This window comes from Bombina bombina, chromosome 4, assembly GCF_027579735.1.
Source record: "Bombina bombina isolate aBomBom1 chromosome 4, aBomBom1.pri, whole genome shotgun sequence".
NCBI lineage: Eukaryota > Metazoa > Chordata > Amphibia > Anura > Bombinatoridae > Bombina > Bombina bombina.
The window spans coordinates 361,289,429-361,312,787 of NC_069502.1; the positions used below are offsets into that span (position 1 = coordinate 361,289,429).

The 23,359-nt window shown below is 36.6% G+C and overlaps 1 protein-coding gene across 1 annotated transcript in view; it reads right to left on the reverse strand.

Moving 5' to 3' along the window:
- The window catches only part of LOC128656288 (transient receptor potential cation channel subfamily V member 6-like), a 308,929-nt gene that overhangs the window by 21,337 nt on the left and 264,233 nt on the right, over positions 1-23,359 (reverse strand). The window contains exons 13-14 of the mRNA XM_053710116.1: positions 13,498-13,564; positions 4,985-5,250 (exon numbers count right to left, since the gene is read on the reverse strand). Coding sequence (XP_053566091.1) covers positions 4,985-5,250; positions 13,498-13,564 — 333 coding nt within the window. The remainder of the gene's footprint in view (positions 1-4,984; positions 5,251-13,497; positions 13,565-23,359) is intronic.

A 23,359-nucleotide genomic window follows, 5' to 3' on the forward strand; every position in this document is an offset into this window, starting at 1 on the left:
AAGTGAGGTGTTAGTTTAGATTCTTCAATCAAGAAGTTTTTTTTTTTATTTTAAAATGGTGCCAGTGAGTACTATTTTTCTCAGGGAGAAATTGTCAGTCAATAATTTCCCAAGAGGAGTGGAGACATTTTATTTTCTGCCCTGATGTTGATGATCTTAGCAAACGTTATCTAAGATCTTGCTGGTTCCCACATAGTGGTTGAAGGTAGTGTAAAGAAACATCTTCAGTGTGGAGAACCGTGTCATGCTACAAGCAGCATTGAGGTATGTTCAGTCATTTGTTTCTGGGGAGACTAGATGCATCAGAACAGGCTGACATTATTCCCTAACTGGGGAGGGGTAATCAGTATGCACTATATGAAAGGAAATGGTTACCTGGAGTTCCCTTTTATTTTGATTACTTAGTTTGGTGTTTTCACTTATACTGTGTGGGCTGACGCTGGGAGATGCGGTTTGCTGCGTAAGGGCTGTCGTTATTATGTCATTATAACTGGCTTGGCAGAGAGCAATATTCCATGTTTGTTGCGCTTTTATTATTTAAAGTATGTGTATTAGAGGGGCACATGGCGTTTTGTAGTGATTTAAGTTGGGAAACCGACATGTTGTTTTTCTTCCCATACGGGTTTCAGTACGGCTCGAGTTATGCCCACGGTGGGCGAGGCCTAATTTTGCGCGCTCAGACGCGCAGTATTCATCCGGATCGGCAGCAAGGTCCTTGGCTCCGGTGGGGCCTAAGTCAGTTTGTACACGAAGGGTACAGAGAGACTTAGGAGTGCTACTCAAAGAGGATCAGTGTGATCTGGGGGCAGGTAGGCGCCGCAGCAGAGCTGTGGCAAGTTGCAGGGGCCTGGAGTGTGATAAAAATTGATATATAGCATATCCACACAAACTGAGCAATATTGTTAAGTTACTTTGGAACATAAGGGCACTTTTTATTGCTGCAAACGTTGTTTTGACTGATAGCAGAAAAATTGTTGCGCTTTTATTATTTAAAGGCGCAGTACACTTTTTAGTTCAAAATTTTTGACTATATGATTTGACTTCAGAGCTCAATATATCAAGTAAAGAACGACTATTTTTGCTATTGCTAGTCTGTTTAACATGTCTGAACTTGAGGAAAGTACTTGTTCTATGTGTTTAGATGCCATTGTGGAACCCCCTCTTACTTTTTGGCCCTCATGTACTGAATGGGCCTTACAATGTAAAGAATCATACCCTGATTCTCATCAGTCTGATGAGAATCAGGGTATGCCGCTACTTTCTCCCCAAGCGTCACAACCTTTAATGCCCACCCAAGCGACACCGGGTTCTTCAACCGCGTCCACTTCATTTACTCTGCAGGATATGGCTGCAGTTATGTCATCTACCCTTACAGAGGTTTTATATAAGTTGCCAGTGTTGCAGGGCAAATGCAGCAGGACAGAAGCCAATTTGAATCCTGCGACTTCTGATGCTTTGTTGGCTATTTCCAATGTACCCTCACAGGGATCTGAATTGGGGGTCATGGAACTTCTGTCTGAGGGGGAACTTTCCAACTCGGGAAGTGTGTTACCTCAGATGGACTCGGACGTCATGTCCTTTAGATTTAAGCTTGAACACCTCCGCCTGTTACTTCAGGAGGTTTTATCGACTCTGAATGACTGTGACTCTATTGTGGTACCACCAGAGAAATTGTGTAAGATGGACAAATACTTAGAGGTGCCTGCTTACTCTGATGTTTTTCCGGTTCCTAAGAGAATCTCGGAAATTATTACGCGGGAATGGGAAAGACAGGGTATCCCGTTCTCACCTTCTCCTAATTTTAAGAAAATGTATCCCATATCTGACACTGTCCGGGACTCTTGGCAAACAGTCCCTAAGGTGGAGGGAGCTATATCTACCCTGGCTAAGCGTACAACTATTCCTATTGAGGACAGTCGTGCTTTCAAAGACCCTATGGATAAGTGTCTTCTAAAAAATGTATTTATTCATCAGGGCTTCCTTTTACAACCGACAGCCTGCATTGTACCAGTTACAACTGCGGCAGCCTTCTGGTTTGACGCCTTAGAAGAGTCTCTTAAGACTGAGACTCTTTTAGAGGAAATTTTAGATAGAATTAAGGCTCTTAAGCTAGCTAATTCTTTTATTACGGATGCCGCCTTTCAGATTGCCAAATTGGCGCCTAAGAATGCCGGATTTGCCATTTTAGCGCGTAGAGTTTTATGGTTAAAATCTTGGTATGCTGATGTGTCATCTAAGTCAAAGCTTTTGGCTATTCCTTTCAAAAGAAAAACCCTATTCGGGCCTGACTTTAAAGAAATAATGTCTAACATTACAGCAGGTAAGGGTCATCTCCTACCTCAGGATAGAACAGCTAAACTGAGGGGTAAACAAAATAATTTTTGTTCCTTTCGGAACTTCAAAGGAGTCCCCTCTTCTTCTTCCTCTTCCGCTAAACAGGAAGGGAATGTTGCTCAGGCCAAGTCCGTCTGGCGACCCAACCAGGCTTGGAACAAGGGTAAACAACCCAAGAAGCCCGCTGCTGCTACCAAGACAGCATTACGGGGCGGCTCTTTGTCTAGGCTTGGACAAGAGATGTTCAGGATCGTTTGAACCTATGCATTCCATAGATATTAAGGTGTTATCTTGGAAGGTTTTATTTTTGGTTGCTATTTCTTCTGCTCGTAGAGTTTCTGAGCTTTCAGCGTTACAATGTGAATCTCCTTATCTTATTTTCCATTCTGATAAGGTGGTTTTACGTACTAAACCTGGTTTTCTTACTAAGGTTGTTTCTAATAAGAATATTAATCAGGAAATTGTTGTTCCTTCATTTTGTCCTAATCCTTCTTCTAAGAAGGAGCGTTTGTTGCATAACTTGGACGTGGTCTATGCCCTGAAATTTTACTTACAGGCGACTAAAGAATTTCGTCAATCATCCTCTTTGTTTATTGTTTTTTCTGGAAAGCGTAGGGGCCAGGCTACCTCTCTTTCTTTTTGGCTGAAGAGTATCATCCGTCTGGCATATGAGACTGCTGGCCAGCAGCCTCCTGAAAGAATTACAGCTCATTCCACTAGGGCTGTGGCTTCTTCATGGGCATTTAAAAATGATGCTTCTGTTGAACAGATTTGCAAGGCTGCAACTTGGTCGTCTCTTCACACTTTTTCCAAATTTGACAAATTTGATACTTTTGCTTCATCTGAGGCTGTTTTTGGGATAAAGGTTCTTCAAGCAGTGGTTCCTTCCGTTTAGGTTCCTGTCTTGTCCCTCCCTTTCATCTGTGTCCTATAGCTTTGGTATTGTATCCCATAAGTAAGGATGAAATCCGTGGACTCGTCATATCTTGTAAAAGAAAAGGAAATTTATGCTTACCTGATAAATGTATTTCTTTTACGATATGATGAGTCCACGGCCCACCCTGTCATTTCTAAGACAGGTATGTACTTATTTTTGTTAAACTTCAGTCACCTCTGCACCTTTGGCTTTTCCTTTCTCTTCCTAACTTCGGTCGAATGACTGGAGTGGGAGGGAAGGGAGGAGCTATATATACAGCTCTGCTGTGGTGCTCTTTCCCACTTCCTGCTGACCAGGAGGCGTAATCCCATAAGTAAGGATGAAATCCGTGGACTCGTCATATTGTAAAAGAAATAAATTTATCAGGTAAGCATACATTTCCTTTTTTCTTCAGAATTTCGCTTCCCAGGGAATGACCATCCTTCATCAGAGAGCAGCCACAACATTGGACTTTTAAGATTTTATCATTGTATTTTATTTTATCTTTTTATCCTTTTTTGTTCGATCATTTTTGGCAAATATTTGTTTAGGGATCTATGGTTGTGTTTTTTTTATTTTATTTCCATTTGTACCTCTTATAGTAATTAATATCCACATATGCTTTTAGTAGTACACACTTAGGGAGCACCCCCTATGGGTTGGATGCCTAGTTGCATTTTTCCCTAATTTTTATTTTCTGACAGTGCAATATAGAAATATCGCGCCTATGCTAAATTGCACACAAATTACAAATGGAAATTAAAACGCAACCACACTAAATTTTTGCTCATTGGGTTAGTGCAACTGAAGTCCTAACGTAAAATGTTAGGGCTAGATAAAATTGATTTAAAAGGTATGTGGAATACGACAAGGTATTTGAATTGAAAGGGCTATAATGGACATATACATGCATATACATGTCTAAACATGTATACATACACATACATATTTAAACACATATATACACATGTATACACACACATACCTATATATATATATATATATATATATATATATATATATATATATATATATATATACATGAACGAAAGTGCTAAATAGAGCACCGTTTGTAATCTGGCCCAATATGTGTCACTTTCAATAGTTTTTAATGTTATGCTGAAAGTATAAGCAATTTTTAAATCTTCCCCCTCAGTCCTAGTTCTGTGTGACACTTCACCTGAGAGTTGTGATACCTGTGGTTACCCCAACAACCTGGGTGAGAGTGAGGTCAGGGTTTACAAGACTCAGATAGTAAAAACTGAAAAACAAAGAGAGAAGAGCACAACCGGACTTGAGTCCGGTTGCGCTCTTCTCTCTTTGTTTTTCAGTTTTTACCTTCTCTCCAGGGATATTTAATGATACACCCTCAGAAGAGCAGCACACACCATTTGTTTGGTGAGGACTAATAACAAAATTTATTACTCAATTTGTTTATTAATTTTACTTGTGGGACTCAACATATTGTGAAACTTCATATTGTGTAATATCTTATATCTTTTAAACGTTTAATAATTTATTGTGAACTGTGCAGATAACATTTGCAGCAATTGTGTACTTTATTTACCACTTAGGATTTTGCAAATTTATTTTAAATTTTAGATTACTATTTATTTGGTTAATATATATATTCTTTACATTTTTACAATATATTGCCATTTAGCATTTTTCAATACCTTCTCCTTATCAGTAGCGCTGAAACTTTGTTTGTTTTTAGTAAGACTCAGATAGTACCTGTATTTTCCACAGTTCTTCTCTTTCATGTGCTATTCTCCAATATGTATCTTCCATCATTGCAATCAGCATGTTTAGCAGGAGAAGGTAGACAAATACCATGTATACTGAATATGTGATGTAAAGTAAAGGATATGATGTCTCGCTAGGGAGTAGTAAATTAGTCAGTCCCATCATCATTTCAACTGCAGTATACAGACTCTTTGAAAAGTCTTTAAAATAGAAATTACTTTCCAGTTCCAGAGTTTGACACATAATATAAAATGCTGTGGAGACATAAGAAAATAATAACTTTAAAGCATTTTTTTTCTAAAAAGCAGGTTATTCAATGAAATGAAAATTATTTAATAAAGATAAAAAAAAAATTAGGATCATGTAAAGCTGAAGAATACATTTTCTTAGTGAAAGATAATGATATGTTCTCCCACACACAACCCCCACCCCCCAAAAAAAAAGAATAAATTCACTGTGTATATCACACATTTGCACTTCAGATCCATGGCAGTCCCTATGTTGTATGTATTGGGTACTTGTAAAGCGCAGGTAATCACCCGTAAGGGTCTCAAGGCGCTGCTCATTTTATCGACCTCAGAAGGATGAAAGGCTGAGTGGACCTCGCCAGGGAACGAACCTGCAACCCTTGGTTGCTATAGAGCTCAGCCACAGTGCCTTAGCACTGTATGTAATATGTTGCTTTATTACAGAACAAATATGCAAGCTGGAGTCATTCCCACTACTTTTACCCATCTGCTATTTTTAATGTTTTAGGACCCATTTGTTCACTTTATTCTTGATGACATCAGTCAAAACATAATAATATATACTATATATATATATATATATATATATATATATATATATATATATATATATATATATATATATATATATATATTAATAGCATACAGCCTTTCTAGTTTGTTTTCTCCCATTTTCCTTGGTTTGACTAAGAAGACTAACAAGAAAACATAATTTATGTAAGAACTTACCTGATAAATTAATTTCTTTCATATTAGCAAGAGTCCATGAGCTAGTGACGTATGGGATATACATTCCTACCCCAGGAGGGGCAAAGTTTCCCAAACCTTAAAATGCCTATAAATACACCCCTCACCACACCCACAATTCAGTTTAACGAATAGCCAAGAAGTGGGGTGATAAGAAAAAAGTGCGAAAGCATATAAAATAAGGAATTGGAATAATTGTGCTTTATACAAAAAAATCATAACCACCACAAAAAAGGGCGGGCCTCATGGACTCTTGCTAATATGAAAGAAATGAATTTATCAGGTAAGTTCTTACATAAATTATGTTTTCTTTCATGTAATTAGCAAGAGTCCATGAGCTAGTGACGTATGGGATAATGACTACCCAAGATGTGGATCTTTCCACGCAAGAGTCACTAGAGAGGGAGGGATAAAATAAAGACAGCCAATTCCTGCTGAAAATAATCCACACCCAAAATAAAGTTTAATGAAAAACATAAACAGAAGATTCAAACTGAAACCACTGCCTGAAGTACTTTTCTACCAAAAACTGCTTCAGAAGAAGAAAACACATCAAAATGGTAGAATTTAGTAAAAGTATGCAAAGAGGACCAAGTTGCTGCTTTGCAAATCTGATCAACCGAAGCTTCATTCCTAAACGCCCAGGAAGTAGAAACTGACCTAGTAGAATGAGCTGTAATCCTTCGAGGCGGAATTTTACCCGACTCGACATAGGCATGATGAAATAAAGATTTCAACCAAGATGCCAAAGAAATGGCAGAAGCTTTCTGGCCTTTTCTAGAACCGGAAAAGATGACAAATAGACTAGAAGTCTTTCGGAAAGACTTAGTAGCTTCAACATAATAATACAAAGCTCTAACAACATCCAAGAATGCAATGATTTCTCCTTAGAATTCATAGGATTAGGACACAATGAAGGAACCACAATTTATCTACTAATGTTGTTAGAATTCACAACCTTAGGTAAAAAATTCAAAAGAAGTTTGCAGCACCGCCTTATCCTGATGAAAAATCAGAAAAGGAGACTCACAAGAAAGAGCAGATAATTCAGAGACTCTTCTGGTAGAAGAGATGGCCAAAAGAAACAAAACTTTCCAAGAAAGTAATTTAATGACCAAAGAATACATGGGTTCAAAAGGAGGAGCTTGAAGAGCCCCCAGAACCAAATTCAAACTCCAAGGAGGAGAAATTGACTTAAAGACAGGTTTTATATGAACCAAAGCTTGTACAAAACAATGAATATCAGGAAGATTAGCAAGCTTTCTGTGAAAAAGAACAGAAAGAGCAGAGATTTGTCCATTCAAGGAACTTGCGGACAAACCGTTATCTAAATCATCCTGAAGAAAATGTAAAATTCTCGGTATTCAAAAAGAATGCCAAGAAAAATGATGAGAAAGACACTAAGAAATATAAGTTTTCCAGACTCTATAATATATCTCTCTAGATACAGATTTACGAGCCTGTCACATAGTATTAATCACAGAGTCAGAGAAACCTCTTTGACCAAGAATCAAGCGTTCAAACTCCATACCTTAAAATTTAAGGATTTGAGATCCTGATGGAAGAAAGGACCTTGCGACAGAAAGTCTGGTCTTAACGGAAGAGTCCACAGCTGGCAAGAGGCCATCCGGACAAGATCCGCATACCAAAACCTGTGAGGCCATGCTGGAGCTACCAGCAGGACAAACGAGCATTCCTGTAGAATCTTGGAGAATACTTTTGGAAGAAGAACTAGAGGCGGAAAGATATAGACAGGATGATACTTCCAAGGAAGTGATAATGCATCCACTGCCTCCGCCCGAGGATCCCGGGATCTGGACAGATACCAGGGAAGTTTCTTGTTTAGATGAAAATCCATCAGATCTATTTCTGGGAGTTCCCACGTTTGAACAATCTGAAGAAATACCTCTGGGTGAAGAGACCATTCGCCCGGATGCAACGTTTGGCGACTGAGATAATCCGCTTCCCAATTGTCTATACCTGGGATATGAACCGCAGAGATTAGACAGGAGCTGGATTCTGCCCAAACCAAAATTCGAGATACTTCTTTCATAGCCAGAGGACTGTGAGTCCCTCCTTGATGATTGATGTATGCCACAGTTGTGACATTGTCTATCTGAAAACAAATGAACGACTCTCTCTTCAGAAGAGGCCAAGACTGAAGAGCTCTGAAAATTGCACGGAGTTCCAAATATTGATCGGTAATCTCACCTCCTGAGATTCCCAAACCCCTTGTGCCGTCAGAGACCCCCACACAGCTCCCCAACCTGTAAGACTTGCATCTGTTGAGATTATAGTCCAGGTCGGAAGAACAAAGAAGCCCCCTGAACTAAACGATGGTGATCTGTCCACCACGTCAGAGAGTGTCGTATAATCGGTTTAAAGATATTAATTGAGATATCTTTGTGTAATCCCTGCACCATTGGTTCAGCATACAGAGCTGAAGAGGTCGCATGTGAAAACGAGCAAAGGAGATTGCATCCGATGCGGCAGTCCTAAGACCTAAAATTTCCATGCATAAGGCTACCAAAGGGAATGATTGTGACTGAAGGTTTTGACAAGCTGATATCAATGTTATACTTCTCTTGTCTGACAAGGACAGAGTCATAGACACTGAATCTATCTGGAAACCTAAAAAGGTTACCCTTGTCTGAGGAATCAATGAACTTTTTGGTAAATTGATCCTCCAACCATGATCTTGAAGAAACAACACAAGTCGATTCGTATGAGATTCTGCGAAAATGTGAAGACTGAGCAAGTACCAAGATATCGTCCAAATAAGGAAATACCAAAACCCTGTTTTCTGATTACAGACAGAAGGGCACTGAGAACCTTTGAAAAAATTCTTGGAGCTGATGCTAGGCCAAACGGTAGAGCCACAAAACTGGTAATGCTTGTCTAAAAAGAGAATCTCAGAAACTAAAAGTGATCTGGATGAATCGAAATATGCAGATATGCATCCTGTAAATCTATTATAGACATATAATGCCCTTGCTAAACAAAAGGCAGGATAGTCCTACAGTTACCATCTTGAATGTTGGTATCCTTACATAACGATTCAATATTGATAGATCCGGAACTGGTCTGAAGGAATTGACCCTCTTTGGTACAATGAAGAGATAGAATAAAACCCCAGCCCCTGTTCCAGAACTGGAACTGGCATAATTACTCCAGCCAACTCTAGATCTGAAACACATTTCAGAAATGCTGAGCCTTTGCTGTGTTTACTGGGACACGGGAAAGAAAAAAATCTCTTTGCAGGAGGCCTTAACTTGAAGCCAATTCTGTACCTTTCTGAAACAATGTTCTGAAACCAGAGATTGTGAACGGAATTGATCCAAATTTCTTTGAAGAAAACGTAATCTGCCCCATACCAGCTGAGCTGGAATGAGGGCCGCACCTTCATGGGTACTTAGGAGCTGGCTTTAGGTTTCTATAAGGCTTGGATATATTCCAAACTGGAAATGGTTTCCAAACTGATACCGCTCCTGAGGATGAAGGATCAGGCTTTTGTTCCTTGTTGTGAGGAAAGGAACGAAAACGATTATTAGACCTAAATTTACCTTAGATTTTTTATCCTTTGGTAAAAAAGTTCCCTTCCCTCCAGTAATAGTTGAGATAATAGAATCCAACTGAGAACCGAATAATTTATTACCCTGGAAAGAAAGGGAAAGCAAAGTTGACTTAGAAGACATATCAGCATTCCAAGTTTTAAGCCATAAAGTTTTTCTAGCTAAAATAGCTAGAGACATATACCTGATATCAACTCTAATGATATCAAAAGATGGTATCACAAATAAAATTATTAGCATGTTATAGAATAATAATAATGCTATAAAATTATGATCTGTTACTTGTTGCGCTAAAGCTTCTAACCAAAAAGTTGAAGCTGCAGCAACATCCGCTAAAAATATAGCAGGTCTAAGAAGATTACCTGAACATAAGTAAGCTTTTCTTAGAAAGGATTCAATTTTCCTATCTAAAGAATCCTTAAATGAAGTACTATCTGCCGTAGGAATAGTAGTACGTTTAGCAGGAGTAGAGACAGCCCCATTAACCTTAGGGATTTTGTCCCAAAAAACTCTAATCTGTCAGATGGCACAGGATATAATTGCTTAAACGTTTTAGAAGGAGTAAATGAATTACCCAAATTATTCCATTCCCTGGAAATTACTTCAGAAATAGCATCAGGGAGAGAAAACACTTCTGGAATAACTACAGGAGATTTAAAAACCTTATTTAAACGTTTAGATTTAGTATTAAGAGGACCAGAATCCTCTATTTCTAATGCATCTTGAACAAATACAAAGATTTATCAGCATCAACCTCTGAGACAGAAACCTCTGAACCAGAAGAACCATTATCAGTATCAGAATGATGATGTTCATTTAAAAATTCATCTGAAAAAAGAGAAGTTTTAAAAGACTTTTATGTATACTAGAAGGAGAAATAACAGACATAGCCTTCTTAATGGATTTAAAAAATAAAATCTCTTATGTTATCAGGAACACTCTGAAAATTAGATGTTGACAGAACAGCAACAGGTAATGTAACAGTACTAAAGGAAATTTTATCCGCATTAATAAGTTTGTCATGACATGCAATACAAACAACAGCTGGAGAAACAGATACCAAATGTTTATAGCAGATACACTTAGCTTGGTAGCTCCAGCACCGGGCAGCGATTTTCCTGAAGTATCTTCTGACTCAGTTGCAACGTGGAACATCTTGCAATATGTAATAGAAAAAACAACATATAAAGCAAAATTGATCAAATTCCTTAAATGACAGTTTCAGGAATGGGAAAAAAATGCCAGTGAACAAGCTTCTAGCAACCAGAAGCAATAACTAATGAGACTTAAATAATGTGGAGACAAAAAATGACGCCCATATTTTTTAGCGCCAAATAAGACGCCCACATTATTTGGCGCCTAAATGCTTTTGGCGCCAAAAATGACGCCACATCCGGAACGCCGACACTTTTGACGCAAAAAAAACCGTCAAAAAATGACGCAACTTCCGGCGACACGTATGACGCCGGAAACAGAAAAAAAAATTTGCGCCAAAAAAGTTTGCGCCAAGAATGACGCAATAAAATGAAGCATTTTCAGCCCCCGCGAGCCTAACAGCCCACAGGGAAAAAGTCAAATTTTTTAAGGTAAGAAAAAATGATTGAATCAAATGCATTATCCCAAGTATGAAACTGACTGTCTGAAAATAAGGAATGTTGAACATCCTGAGTCAAGGCAAATAAATGTTTGAATACATATATTTAGAACTTTATAAAAAAGTGCCTAACCATAGCTTAGAGTGTCACAGAAAATAAGCTTACTTACTTACCCCAGGACACTCATCTACATGTTGTAGAAAGCCAAACCAGTACTGAAACGAAAATCAGCAGAGGTAATGGTATATATATAAGAGTATATCGTCGATCTGAAAAGGGAGGTAAGAGATGAATGTCTACGACCGATAACAGAGAACCTATGAAATAGACCCCGTAGAAGGAGATCATTGCATTCAAATAGGCAATACTCTCCTCACATCCCTCTGACATTCACTGCACGCTGAGAGGAAAACCGGGCTCCAACCTGCTGCGGAGCGCATATCAACGTAGAATCTAGCACAAACTTACTTCACCACCTCCATAGGAGGCAAAGTTTGTAAAACTGAATTGTGGGTGTGGTGAGGGGTGTATTTATAGGCATTTTAAGGTTTGGGAAACTTTGCCCCTCCTGGTAGGAATGTATATCCCATACGTCACTAGCTCATGGACTCTTGCTAATTACATGAAAGAAATAGCCCTTTGCCTAATATCACATTTTTGGTAAAAAATATTTTTAGAACTTTCTATGAATTTTTTGCTGTCTTTTATCTCTATGCTAGTTGAAAATACCTCTAGAAGGCACATTTATGGCATCTTATCATGATTGTAGGATTTCCTATTTTAGCACAGTAATGAATTAAACTTATCCATAATATATCAGTTATATAAAGACAGCTATTATTGCTTTAGACTGACAAAAATGAGACTGTATGTCTCAAAAGTTAATTCTAGGTACTTAAAGAAGCATTCTAATGCAAATGTGTTATTCCCTTATTCGTCAGAGCATGCCACTTTTTGCATTACTGAACCTATATTACTATGTGCTTGCAAAAAGATTAAACACATAGGTAAAATTGCACCTTGGAATGGCAAGCATTGAATCTCCTAAGTAGGAAATGGCCGGTCCTGATTGGCTTACTAATCATTTACTGCTTTGGTGCTGAAATTCTTGTAGTTTTGGGCAAGTTTTTACCCAAATTAAAGAATCGATAAAGTCTGACTGGGGGATGCAAGCAATGCTTGCAGCTCCTGTGAGGGTTTTACCAAGAGTTTAAATACAAAGGCCTAGAAGTGGAATTCTATTGTGTGCTAATCTTGCTTGAGTGCCTTGCGAATGGTTATGCACCCCCACCAGACAATCAGGTTTCTCATTTTGAGCTTATAGTACAGGTTCAAAGTTATTTTTATCAAGAAATAGTCTGAGGCACGCTAACATCTGACTTTTAGATAAATCCCTCACATAATAAACTTATATGGGGGCACACAGTAAAATTCAAGTAAGAGATCGCACGAACGCTAAACTGAGGGGTGCACAAGTAGAGAAATTGTTCATGTAGTTTGATTCTATATATTAATAATAAGGGTTTACTTTGGGTGTTAAAAAGAGCTACATTTACAGCTGTATTTTTGATTGCGCTCGAGAAAAACACTTAAAGGGACAGGAAACCCTAACATTTTCGTTCCGGATTTGAATAGAACATACAATTTTAAACAGCTTTCCAAATTACTTCTATTATCAAATTTGCTTCATTATCCTGTTATGCTTTGCTGAAGGAATATCATTGCACTACTGGGAGCTAGATGAACACATCTAGTTAGCCAATCACAAGAGACAAATGTGTGCAGGCACCAATCAGCAGCAGCTCCCACTAGTGTAGGATATGTGTGTATTCTTTTTCAACAAGGGATACCAAGAGAACAAAGCACATTTGAAAATAGAAGTGTTTTAAAATTGCATGCTCTATCTGAATCATGCAAGTTTATTTTTGAGCGTAATGAGCAAGTTTATATCGCTTCTTGCACTATCCAAGAAAAGTATAGGGTCCACTAAAAACCTTAAGATGCTTTGGTTAAAATATTAATCAGCCACTTGAAGTATAAGATTGTGTGTTATTCTTTGCGCAAAGTTGCACAAAAGACCCAGCGCTAGCAACTGTGCTCCACTTGTAATCTGGCCCATAGTAAGCTAGGGTCAGTGATGCAAAACTGATATGCTCTAACAAATGAAAGCATCTAATGTTTGCATTAGATTGCACTTTTCTGTATTGCATTCTGTGTCTCGGGTTTATAAATTGTCACATGAGATTGTACCTGCATTTACCACAGTACAAATAAAGAAATACTTGTTAAAACTAAGATAAAGTTTGTTTTTACATCATACATAGTATTACTTTACTCACCCGAGCTAAAACCAAGGATGATGATAAATGCTAAACAAAACCAACATAAAAGATCTGAAAAAAATATCTGTAGAAAAACAAAATGAAATTACATTATTTGCCGTCATGTAAGATACAAATGACACAATGTATTACATATCACAAAAAGTGAATTTGTCAAGGTTATAATGAGTCAACACGGCTGTAATTCAGATCTAAATGTTTGTATAAGAAAGTCTTAATGTTAATCAAATTTATGAATGGGTCTTCCTATACCAGTATGGCTCACTTCATGTCTTGAAAATACCTTATGTTTTCTATTCTATATATATATAAAACACCTTTTGAACTGTGTGTATTTTTTAGCAGATTTTGCTGCAGCATCAATCTTTCCAGAAATTCTTCTAGTCAATCATAACCAAATCCATAGCCAAACTGATGAGCTAATAGAAAGTTTCTTTGTGCCAGCCCTGAAATCACAATCTTCTCTATAGTGAAATATGTGAGCAGGACCATATTTTCATTAGAAAATGCTAATAACTACAATAGGGCCACATTAATTGTTCTTCAAGCGAAAAAACATTCTATTTTCTTTCCCCTTATCTTACATTATTTTCATACACATGGGCTGCTTAGTACAACCAAACAGAAAGTGTACTGCAATATGATTCTACTTTAACCAATGCATTTGTAAATTGGCTGTTGCACTGGTATTGACAAGCACAAGTTCATAACATCTTATTAAATTATATGTTAGTTTGCCCACATTGCAAATTCCAGTCATGCTTTCAGGTGATGTGCCATTGAGAATAAGTCCTTAAAGAGACAGGAAGTCAAAAATAAATTTTCCTGATTAAGATGTTGTGGCCGATTTATCACGGCCCGAATGGGGCCATATACCTGTTTCCATGCGTGCCCTCAGGATTCTTAAGACCGCTGCTCCTTAACTCGTCCACTGCCTCTGAGGCTGTGGACATCAATCCGCCTGATCTCATATGGCGGTGAATCTGCAGGGGGCTGCATTGCACAAGGAGTTCACCAGAACTGCTTGTGCAATGATAAAGCATACACTGTTGGCATTTATAGATGTCTGGCGGACATGATCGCTACAGTGGATCATGTCCGCCAGATACTTGATAAATCGGTATGGGTTTGTCAAAAAATAAATTTGACCAAAAGATGCATCTAAATAGCACTTCTCACTCCAGGTGTATTAATAATTAATTACATCATAATCTGAGGTGTGATAGGTTATGTATTTAAAATGTAACTTTTATTTTTAATGTTAAAACAACTTACATATATTAAAAATACAATTAGATTGTTGACTGATAGGATTACTTTTTGTAATTATTTCAGAGGTTTAAGTGTGAATGGTCTGGAGAGAATACAATTTTCTCATAGTGTAAACGTTGGGATTAATCACTAAATCAGTGTGTTTGTTCTTACAAATGTATGCTCAATGTGTCACAATACCTTTTAGTATCAAGTAAATCAGATGTTCTTTTGTGTGGGTAAGAATAGTAAATTAAATCATTTATTCTAAGTATATATTCACTTGTTAATATATTTTCATCCCCAACTGTTGAGGAATATTCACTTGAGGTAATAATACTTAGGAGTTTTGCCTGAAAAGATCGGCCCACTATATAATATATATTGGATCAATATCTGTTATGGGACTTAAGTGCCAGATTGGAATAATAATATTCTGGTGAACTATTGATATCTGTGGTTACTAGTTCACTACTTAGCTTTTATATATAAATTTTACTAAGCACTCTATCTTTATTTAGGCATCATGTTAGTATAAACACATGTATACATCAGCAGGAATTGTTGTTAACAAATATTTCAAATGGATATTTTTTATACCGGAGTATTTAAACATCATACAGATTGGGACACATTTTATTTATATATAGCTTATAACATACTATTGAAATAACCATCATGCAGATAAGCTCCAAAGCAGATCTTTGATATTCCTAATATATATATCATAAGCGGAATATATATAAGATCATACAATGAGAGGAATAATAGAATCTCCCAATACAGTCGCACAACAAATCCTTGCAACCTGTACAATAAACACATAGCGTTGTTTGGTCCATAAAAGAAAGGATGACTCTGATTGGCGGAGGATTGAAATCAGAGGTGTGGCTTAGGTGATAAACACCCGTAGACGCCGGCCCGCGTCACCTTTAGAAAAAGCCGCCACTTAGTCGGCGAAACATGTCAGGGGAGGGTGTTGATCCTTTTTCAACCCCAAACTTTTTTAACATTGCAATTTAGATGTTGACTGTTATTAGTTATTAATTTAAATGAACTTTCAGATATAGAATTACCAGGTTCAAGACTATTACCTTAGTTTAATACAAGACAATCTTTAGTGTGGTAAACTGTGTATCCCTAAACCAGTCAGTACAGAAAAAGACACTGGTATTCGGCTTTCTTGTATCAATATAATTAAAATACATCCGTTTAGCAGCATTACAAGCATAATTGTGTAGCTTAAGTTCAGCAGAGCTCTAACTTAACTGGTGAATAACCTAACATGGATTAGCGAATATATACATAATCATCTGGTAGACCACTTCTTATAGCGTATGCTAGTAATAATGAATAGACTCCCTCAGCTAATTCAGCACTATTAATTATAACTGTGATCTGCCTAAATGTGAATAGCCAAACACACATATTCATAACTACTCAGCGCTAAACGGAATATCATTTCCTCACAGTTATCATATCACCTGTGGTCAATTAGATAACATACAGGGGGGGGGGGGTAGAATTAACCCATGCATTGCTGAAATAATTTATGTTGACACTAGTATCTTTAATAACAAGACACCTGAACATTAGACAGAACGCCCAATGAGATCAATATACTAAAGTGAACAAGAACTAATAACTATAGATATTAATAGTTCTTAAGAATACCATTACATCACTCCGGTTTATAAAGTATAAAACAGCTATTGGCTAAAAGTACAGATCATATGGAGGGCAGAATCTGCCAAATATGAAACCCTAAAATAGCGAACATTGACCTATATCTACTAGCACTTACCTAAGATTAGATACACAAGAATAATTATCTTTGCAAGTGTATATTTATAACGACTCAGCGCCACCAGATTATTATCTTTTTCACATTCAATAAATCATTATTGGTCAATTATATATCACACAGTGAGCATAACCAACTGTTGTAAAGCAGCAACAATTCCTGCTGATGTATGCATACTTGTGTTTATACTAACATGATGCCTAAATAAAGATAGAGTGCTTAGTAAAATTTATATATAAAAGCTAAGTAGTGAACTAGTAACCACAGATATCAATAGTTCACCAGAATATTATTATTCCAATCTGGCACTTAAGTCCCATAACAGATATTGATCCAATATATATTATATAGTGGGCCGATCTTTTCAGGCAAAACTCCTAAGTATTATTACCTCAAGTGAATATTCCTCAACAGTTGGGGATGAAAATATATTAACAAGTGAATATATACTTAGAATAAATGATTTAATTTACTCGTCTTACCTGCACATAAGAACATCTGATTTACTTGATACTAAAAGGTATTGTGACACATTGAGCATACAATTGTAAGAACACACGGATTTAGTGGTTAATCCCAACGTTTACACTATGAGAAAATTGTATTCACTCCAGACCATTCACACTTGAACCTCTGAAATAATTACAAAAAGTAATCCTATCAGTCAACAATCTAATTGTATTTTTAATATATGTAAGTTGTTTGTGTTATGTTGTTTTAACATTAGAAATAAAAGTTACATTTTAAATACATAACCTATCACACCTCAGATTATGATGTAATTAATCATTAATACACCTGGAGTGAAAAGTGCTATTTAGATGCATCTTTTGGTCAAATTTCTTTTTTGACAAACCCATACAAGTTTGCTTATGCATCAGCACTCTAGCCAACAAAAGGTTAATTATTACAACCGGATATAGGCATCTCCTTTACAATTAGTGTAGTGCTATTGCACATTTGCTTTTTGTTCAAACACTTGATAAATCGGCCCTATCAACATATATTGTGGAAGATTCCCATAGTTCCTTCACAATTTTTATTGTAAATTTTCATTGAATGCATACTCTTCACACATGGAAATAACAGCAAACATATTTTTCAACTTCAACCTATGAACTAGGTTGGATCTGGATGATATCAGAAAGAAACTGGATAATATCAAGATAATTTGAGATCCATATGGAATACATCCAATGATTCTAAGGGTTCTTAGGTCTGAAACAGCCAAACCTATTTTCTTAATTATTAAGACATTTTTAGTAGACTTGTTCGCGATTGAAAAATTTGGTTTGCTTCGTTTCGTTTCGATTCAGGTCGTAAAAAAATTCAGTTAGAGACATTCGTAATAATTCGGTTTCGGGATTTATTTGTGTCATTCCGAATTTTGAAATTCGGATTCATTCGAAACCGTAATCAAATTATTATTAATGTCGGCCCGAATCGTTATTATAGACCGAATCGTTATTAGTAACTAGTGTTCCGGCGATTGCCGAAAAAAATTATGTTAAACCGCCGCCGCTAGCCACGCCACGCCACCACTAAATAAAGCTATTAACCCCTAAATCACCATCCCCCAAATCACTAACACTACCTAAGCCAATAATCCCCTAAACCGCCGCCCTCCCCACATTGCTGACACTAAAAAAATCCCTAAATAAAGTTATTAACCCCTAAACCGCAGTTCCTCGACATCGCTGACATGAACTAAACCTATTAACCCCTAAACCGCACCCCCCCAGATCGTCAACACTACCTAAACCTATTAATTCCTAAACCACTGTTCCCAAACATCGCCAACACTAAATAAATCACTAAATAAAGTATTAACTCCTAAACCGCCATTCCCTGACATCGCCAACACTAACTAAACCTAGTAACCCTTAAACCGCAGTTCCCTGACGTCGCCGACACTAACTAAACCTATTAACCCCTAAACCGCACCCCCCACATCGCCAACACTAACTAAAGCTATTAATTAACCCCTAAACCACCGGTCCCCATATCGCAACAACCTAAATTAAACTATTATTAACCACTAAACCTAACTCCCCCTAACTTTAACATAATTTAAATAGATCTAAATTAAAATTAAAATTATTAACTAAATAAATACAAACTTACTTGTGGAACAAAATTAAAACCGAAGCTAGCTACAATATAACTAATAGTTTTTTTTTGACAGGCAAGCTTGTATTTATTTTAACTAGGTAGACTAGTTAGTAAATAGTTATTAACTATTTACTAACTACCTAGTTAAAATAAATACAAACTTACCTGTGAAATAAAAAGTAAAACCTAAGCTGCCTTACATTAAAACCTATCATTGCAAAATAAAAAACCTACCATTATAAAATAAAAAAACCTACCATTACAAAACATTTAAAACACTAAAATAAAAAAATACTATTACAAAAAATAACAAACAAAATTATCCAAAACTATAAAAATTATTCCTATTCTAATACCCCATTTAAAAAAAAAACACCCCAAAAAGAAAAAAACTAATCTATAATAAACTACCAAGGGCCTATGCCAATAGGATTTAAGGAGCTCTCATTCCTATTGGCTGATTAAAAATTTTCAGCCAACAGGAATGCAATAGTATCCCCAGTATAAAAGGGGTACCTTGCATTTCAATCCTCAGTGTGTGGCAGAAGATCGCATGAAGAGGCCTCCACGTCGGAACGATGGACCGCGATGGATGAAGATGGAGTCGCCTGGATGAAGATGGAACCGCCGGGATGAAGATCGTTCAAGCGGGACTTCAGCAACTTTGAGTACCCAAAGAGGGGTTAGTGATAGTTTTTTTAAGGTTTTTTGGGGTGTTTTTTTTTTTAGATTAGGGTAATGGGCACTCTTAAAAACATAATTTATGTAAGAACTTACCTGATAAATTAATTTCTTTCATAGTGGCAAGAGTCCATGAGCTAGTGACGTATGGGACATACATTCCTACCTCGAGGGGGCAAACTTTCCCAAACCTCAAAATGTCTATAAATATACCTCTCACCTCACTCGTACTTCAGTTTAACGTATAGCCAAGAAGTGAGGTGTAAAAAAAGGAGTAAAAAACATACAAAAAAGAGGAACTCGAAAAAATAATGTGCTTTATACAAAAAATCATAACCACAAAAAAGGGTGGGTCTCATGGACTCTTGCCACTATGAAAGAAATAAATTTATCAGGTAAGTTCTTACATAAATTATGTTTTCTTTCATGTAAGTGGCAAGAGTCCATGAGCTAGTGATGTATGGGATATAATACTCAAGATGTGGAAGACCACAAGTCACTAGAGAGGGAGGGATAAAATAAAAACAGCAAAATCCGCCGAGAAATTAAATCCAGAAAAATAATGAAGTTTTCTTAAAAATGTCAGAAAAACTCAAAACAAAAAGGCATTCGAATCAAACTGAGACAACTGCCTGAAGAACCTTGCTACCAAAGGCTGCTTCCGAAGAAGCAAACACATCAAAATGGTAAAATTTAGTAAAAGTATGCAAGAAGACCAAGTTGCTGCTTTGCAAATTTGATCAACTGAGGCTTCATTCTTAAAAGCCCAAGAAGTGGCAACTAATCTAGTTGAATGAGCTGTAATTCTCTGAGGCGGAGACTGCCCCGCCTCCAAATAAGCTTTGTGGCTCAAAAGTTTCAACCAAGATGCAAAATAAATGGCAGAGGCTTTCTGACCTTTCCTAGAGCCAGAAAAAAAAAAACAAATAGACTAGCATTCTCTATGGCTGCAGCAATATAATCTTTAAGATCTACAGGAATATCATGTACATTTATTTGACTGTGAAGGTTTAATGGTAGATGTATGAAACTTTATCAGCATGAAACAATTTCTCATAAGTGCCACATACTTGAGCTGAAGAAGGAAGCCAATTTACAACGTACACACTTAGCTTTGGTAGATTTGTTTTCAGGCAACTTGGTTCCTACAGTAACATCAGAGGCAGGATCAGTTGAGACATCTTGAAAAATGTAACAAAAAAGAAAAAATAACATTTAAACAAAATATCCAATTTCTACAAAATAGCAGTTTTAGGAATGGGAAAAAAATGCTTATATGAAAAACAGGAGCAAATATCATAGCCCTCTGTAGCAAATGAAAGCAGAGAGCACAAGAGGGAAATACTTAAAATAACAACATTTTTGGCGCCAAAAATGACACTAACAAAGATGACGCAAAAGCTAAGAAGTAAACTTTTGGCGCCAAGGTTAACAGGTAATGACACAATTCCCGTCATAACAGGAGCGACTTTGCCCCCAAAAAAACTTGTGTCATCAAAGACACAAGAAATGACGTGACTCGCGTCACAACAAACGCAACCTTCGCACCAAAAATTACGCAATAAATAGAAGCATTTTGCTCCATTGCGAGCCTAATTTACCCTTGAAAATTTAGAAAAAACAAGACCAAATGTTACAGTTCGCTCCCAAACATAATTTTCCATGCTGAAACTGTTAGACTGCAAATGGAGATAAACATAGACCTGACTCATGGCAAATATATGCAATATATATTTAAAACTTTAAAAATATAAAGTGTCAAACATAGCTAAGAATGTCTTAACAAAAGATATATACTTACCTGAAGACACCCATCCACATATAGCAGACAGCCAAACCAGTATTGAATCATATCAGCAGAGGTATTGGTAGAGGAGTATAATGTTGATCTGTAAAGGGAGTTGGCAGATGAATCCCCATGACCGAATTTACAGAGAGACTTAGAATAGATTTCCCATAGGCGAAAACATAGCATCATTAGGCAAATATTCCTTTCACATCCCTCAGACAAACACTGTACTTTGAGAGGAACTGTGCTTCAAAATGCTTAGAAGCGCCTTTCACAGAAGAAATCAAACACGACTTGCTTCACCATCCTTCAACGAAGGCAAAGTTTGTAAAACTGAAGTATGAGTGAGTTGGGAGGTGTATTTATAGGAATTTTGAGGTTTGGGAAACTTTGCCCCCTCCATGAAGAATTTATATTCAATATGGACTCTTGCCACTTACATGAAAGAGCTGGATGCCCTTTTAAGGCCCTTTTCAGGGCAATGGGTAGGTTAGGTTTTTTTATAGTTTTTTTATTGTGGGGGTTTGTAATGTTAGTGGGTCTTTATATTTTTGTTTAGCAAAAGAGCTGTAAACTTTAGGGCAATGCCCTTACAAAAGGCCCTTTTAAGGGCTATTGGTAGTTTATTATAAATTAGGTATCTTTTATTTTGGGGTGGGTTTTTTTTTAAACTGGGTATTAGAATAGGAATAATTGTTATTATTTTTGATAATTTGTTTGTTATTTTGTGTAATTTTTTTTTTTCTTTTTGGGGTGGGTTTTTTGTTTTTAGAATAGCCCTTTTTATTTTTAATGGGCAGCAAAAGAGCTGAATGCCCTTTCAAGGGCAATGCCCATACAAATGCCCTTTTCAGGGCAATGGGTAGATTAGATTTAACTTTATTTTTATTTTGTGGGTTTGGGGCGGTGGGGGTTTGTAATGTAAACTTTAGGGCAATGCCCTACAAAAGGCCCTTTTAAGGGTCCTTGGTAGTTTATTATAGATTAGGGATTTTTAATTTTGGGGTGTTTTTTTTTTTTTTTTAAACAGGGTATAGGAATAGTTTTTATTGTTTTGGATAATTTCGTTTGTTATTTTTGTAATGGTAGTTTTTTTAATTTTTTTTTAATTTTAGTGTTTTTTATTTTTTGTAATGGTAGGTTGTTTTTCTTTGTAATGTTAGGTATTAGTGAAAGGCAGCTTAAGTTTTACTTTTATTTCACAGGTAAGTTTGTATTTAATTTAACTAGGTAGTTAGTAAATAGTTAATAACTATTTAGTAACTAGCTTACCTAGTTAAAATAAATACAAACTTACCTGTCAAATAAAAATAAAACCTAAGCTAGCTACAATATAACTATTAGTTATATTGTAGCTAGCTTAGGTTTTATTTCACAGGTAAGTTACTTTGTATTTAGTTTTAAATAGGTATAATATGTATTTAGTTAATAACTGTAACTTTAATTTAGGTCTATTTTTAATTATGTTAAAGTTAGGATGTGTTAGGTTTAAAGTTAGGAGGTGTTAGGTGTAGGGGTTAATATAGTTTAATTTAGGTTGTTGCGATGTGGGGGCCGGCGGTTTAGGGGTTAATAGGTTTAGTTTATAGGTGTATTTATTGATTTAGTTAGTGTCGGTGATTTTGGGGAACTGCGGTTTAGGTAGCGTTGGCGATGTATGTGGGGGTGCGGTTTAGGGGTTAATAGCTTTATTTAGTGACAGCGATGTTTGGGAACAGCGTTTTAGGGGTTAATATGTTTTGTTCATGTTGGCGATGGTTTGGGGTGGCGTTTTAGGGGTTAATAGGTTTAGCTAGTGTCGGCGACATCGGAGAACGGTGGTTAGGGGTTAATAGCTTTATTATAGAGCTAGTGTCGGGGAACTGCAGTTTAGTAACAATTCAAAATTCCAAATATGAATGATGGATCCAAAAATTCGGAAAATAATTTATTCATTTTCTGAATTTTTCGGGATGTGCCAATTTTGAAATTCGGATGCATTCAAACCTCCGAATTGGCCAAAATTCAGCCGAATTCCGAATTTGTCCGCAATGAAACGCACGTCTAATTTTTAGGCATGGTACTATCGGACAGATGTAAAGCTGGTGTGGTTCCATTGTTTTGAAAGTGTACCAGAGCTAAACAAGGAAGCTATAGACTAGTAAGTATTACACTAGTGGTTAGGAAGCTACTAGAGGGGATTATAGAGGATTATATATTTATACATATATTCATGGAAACCA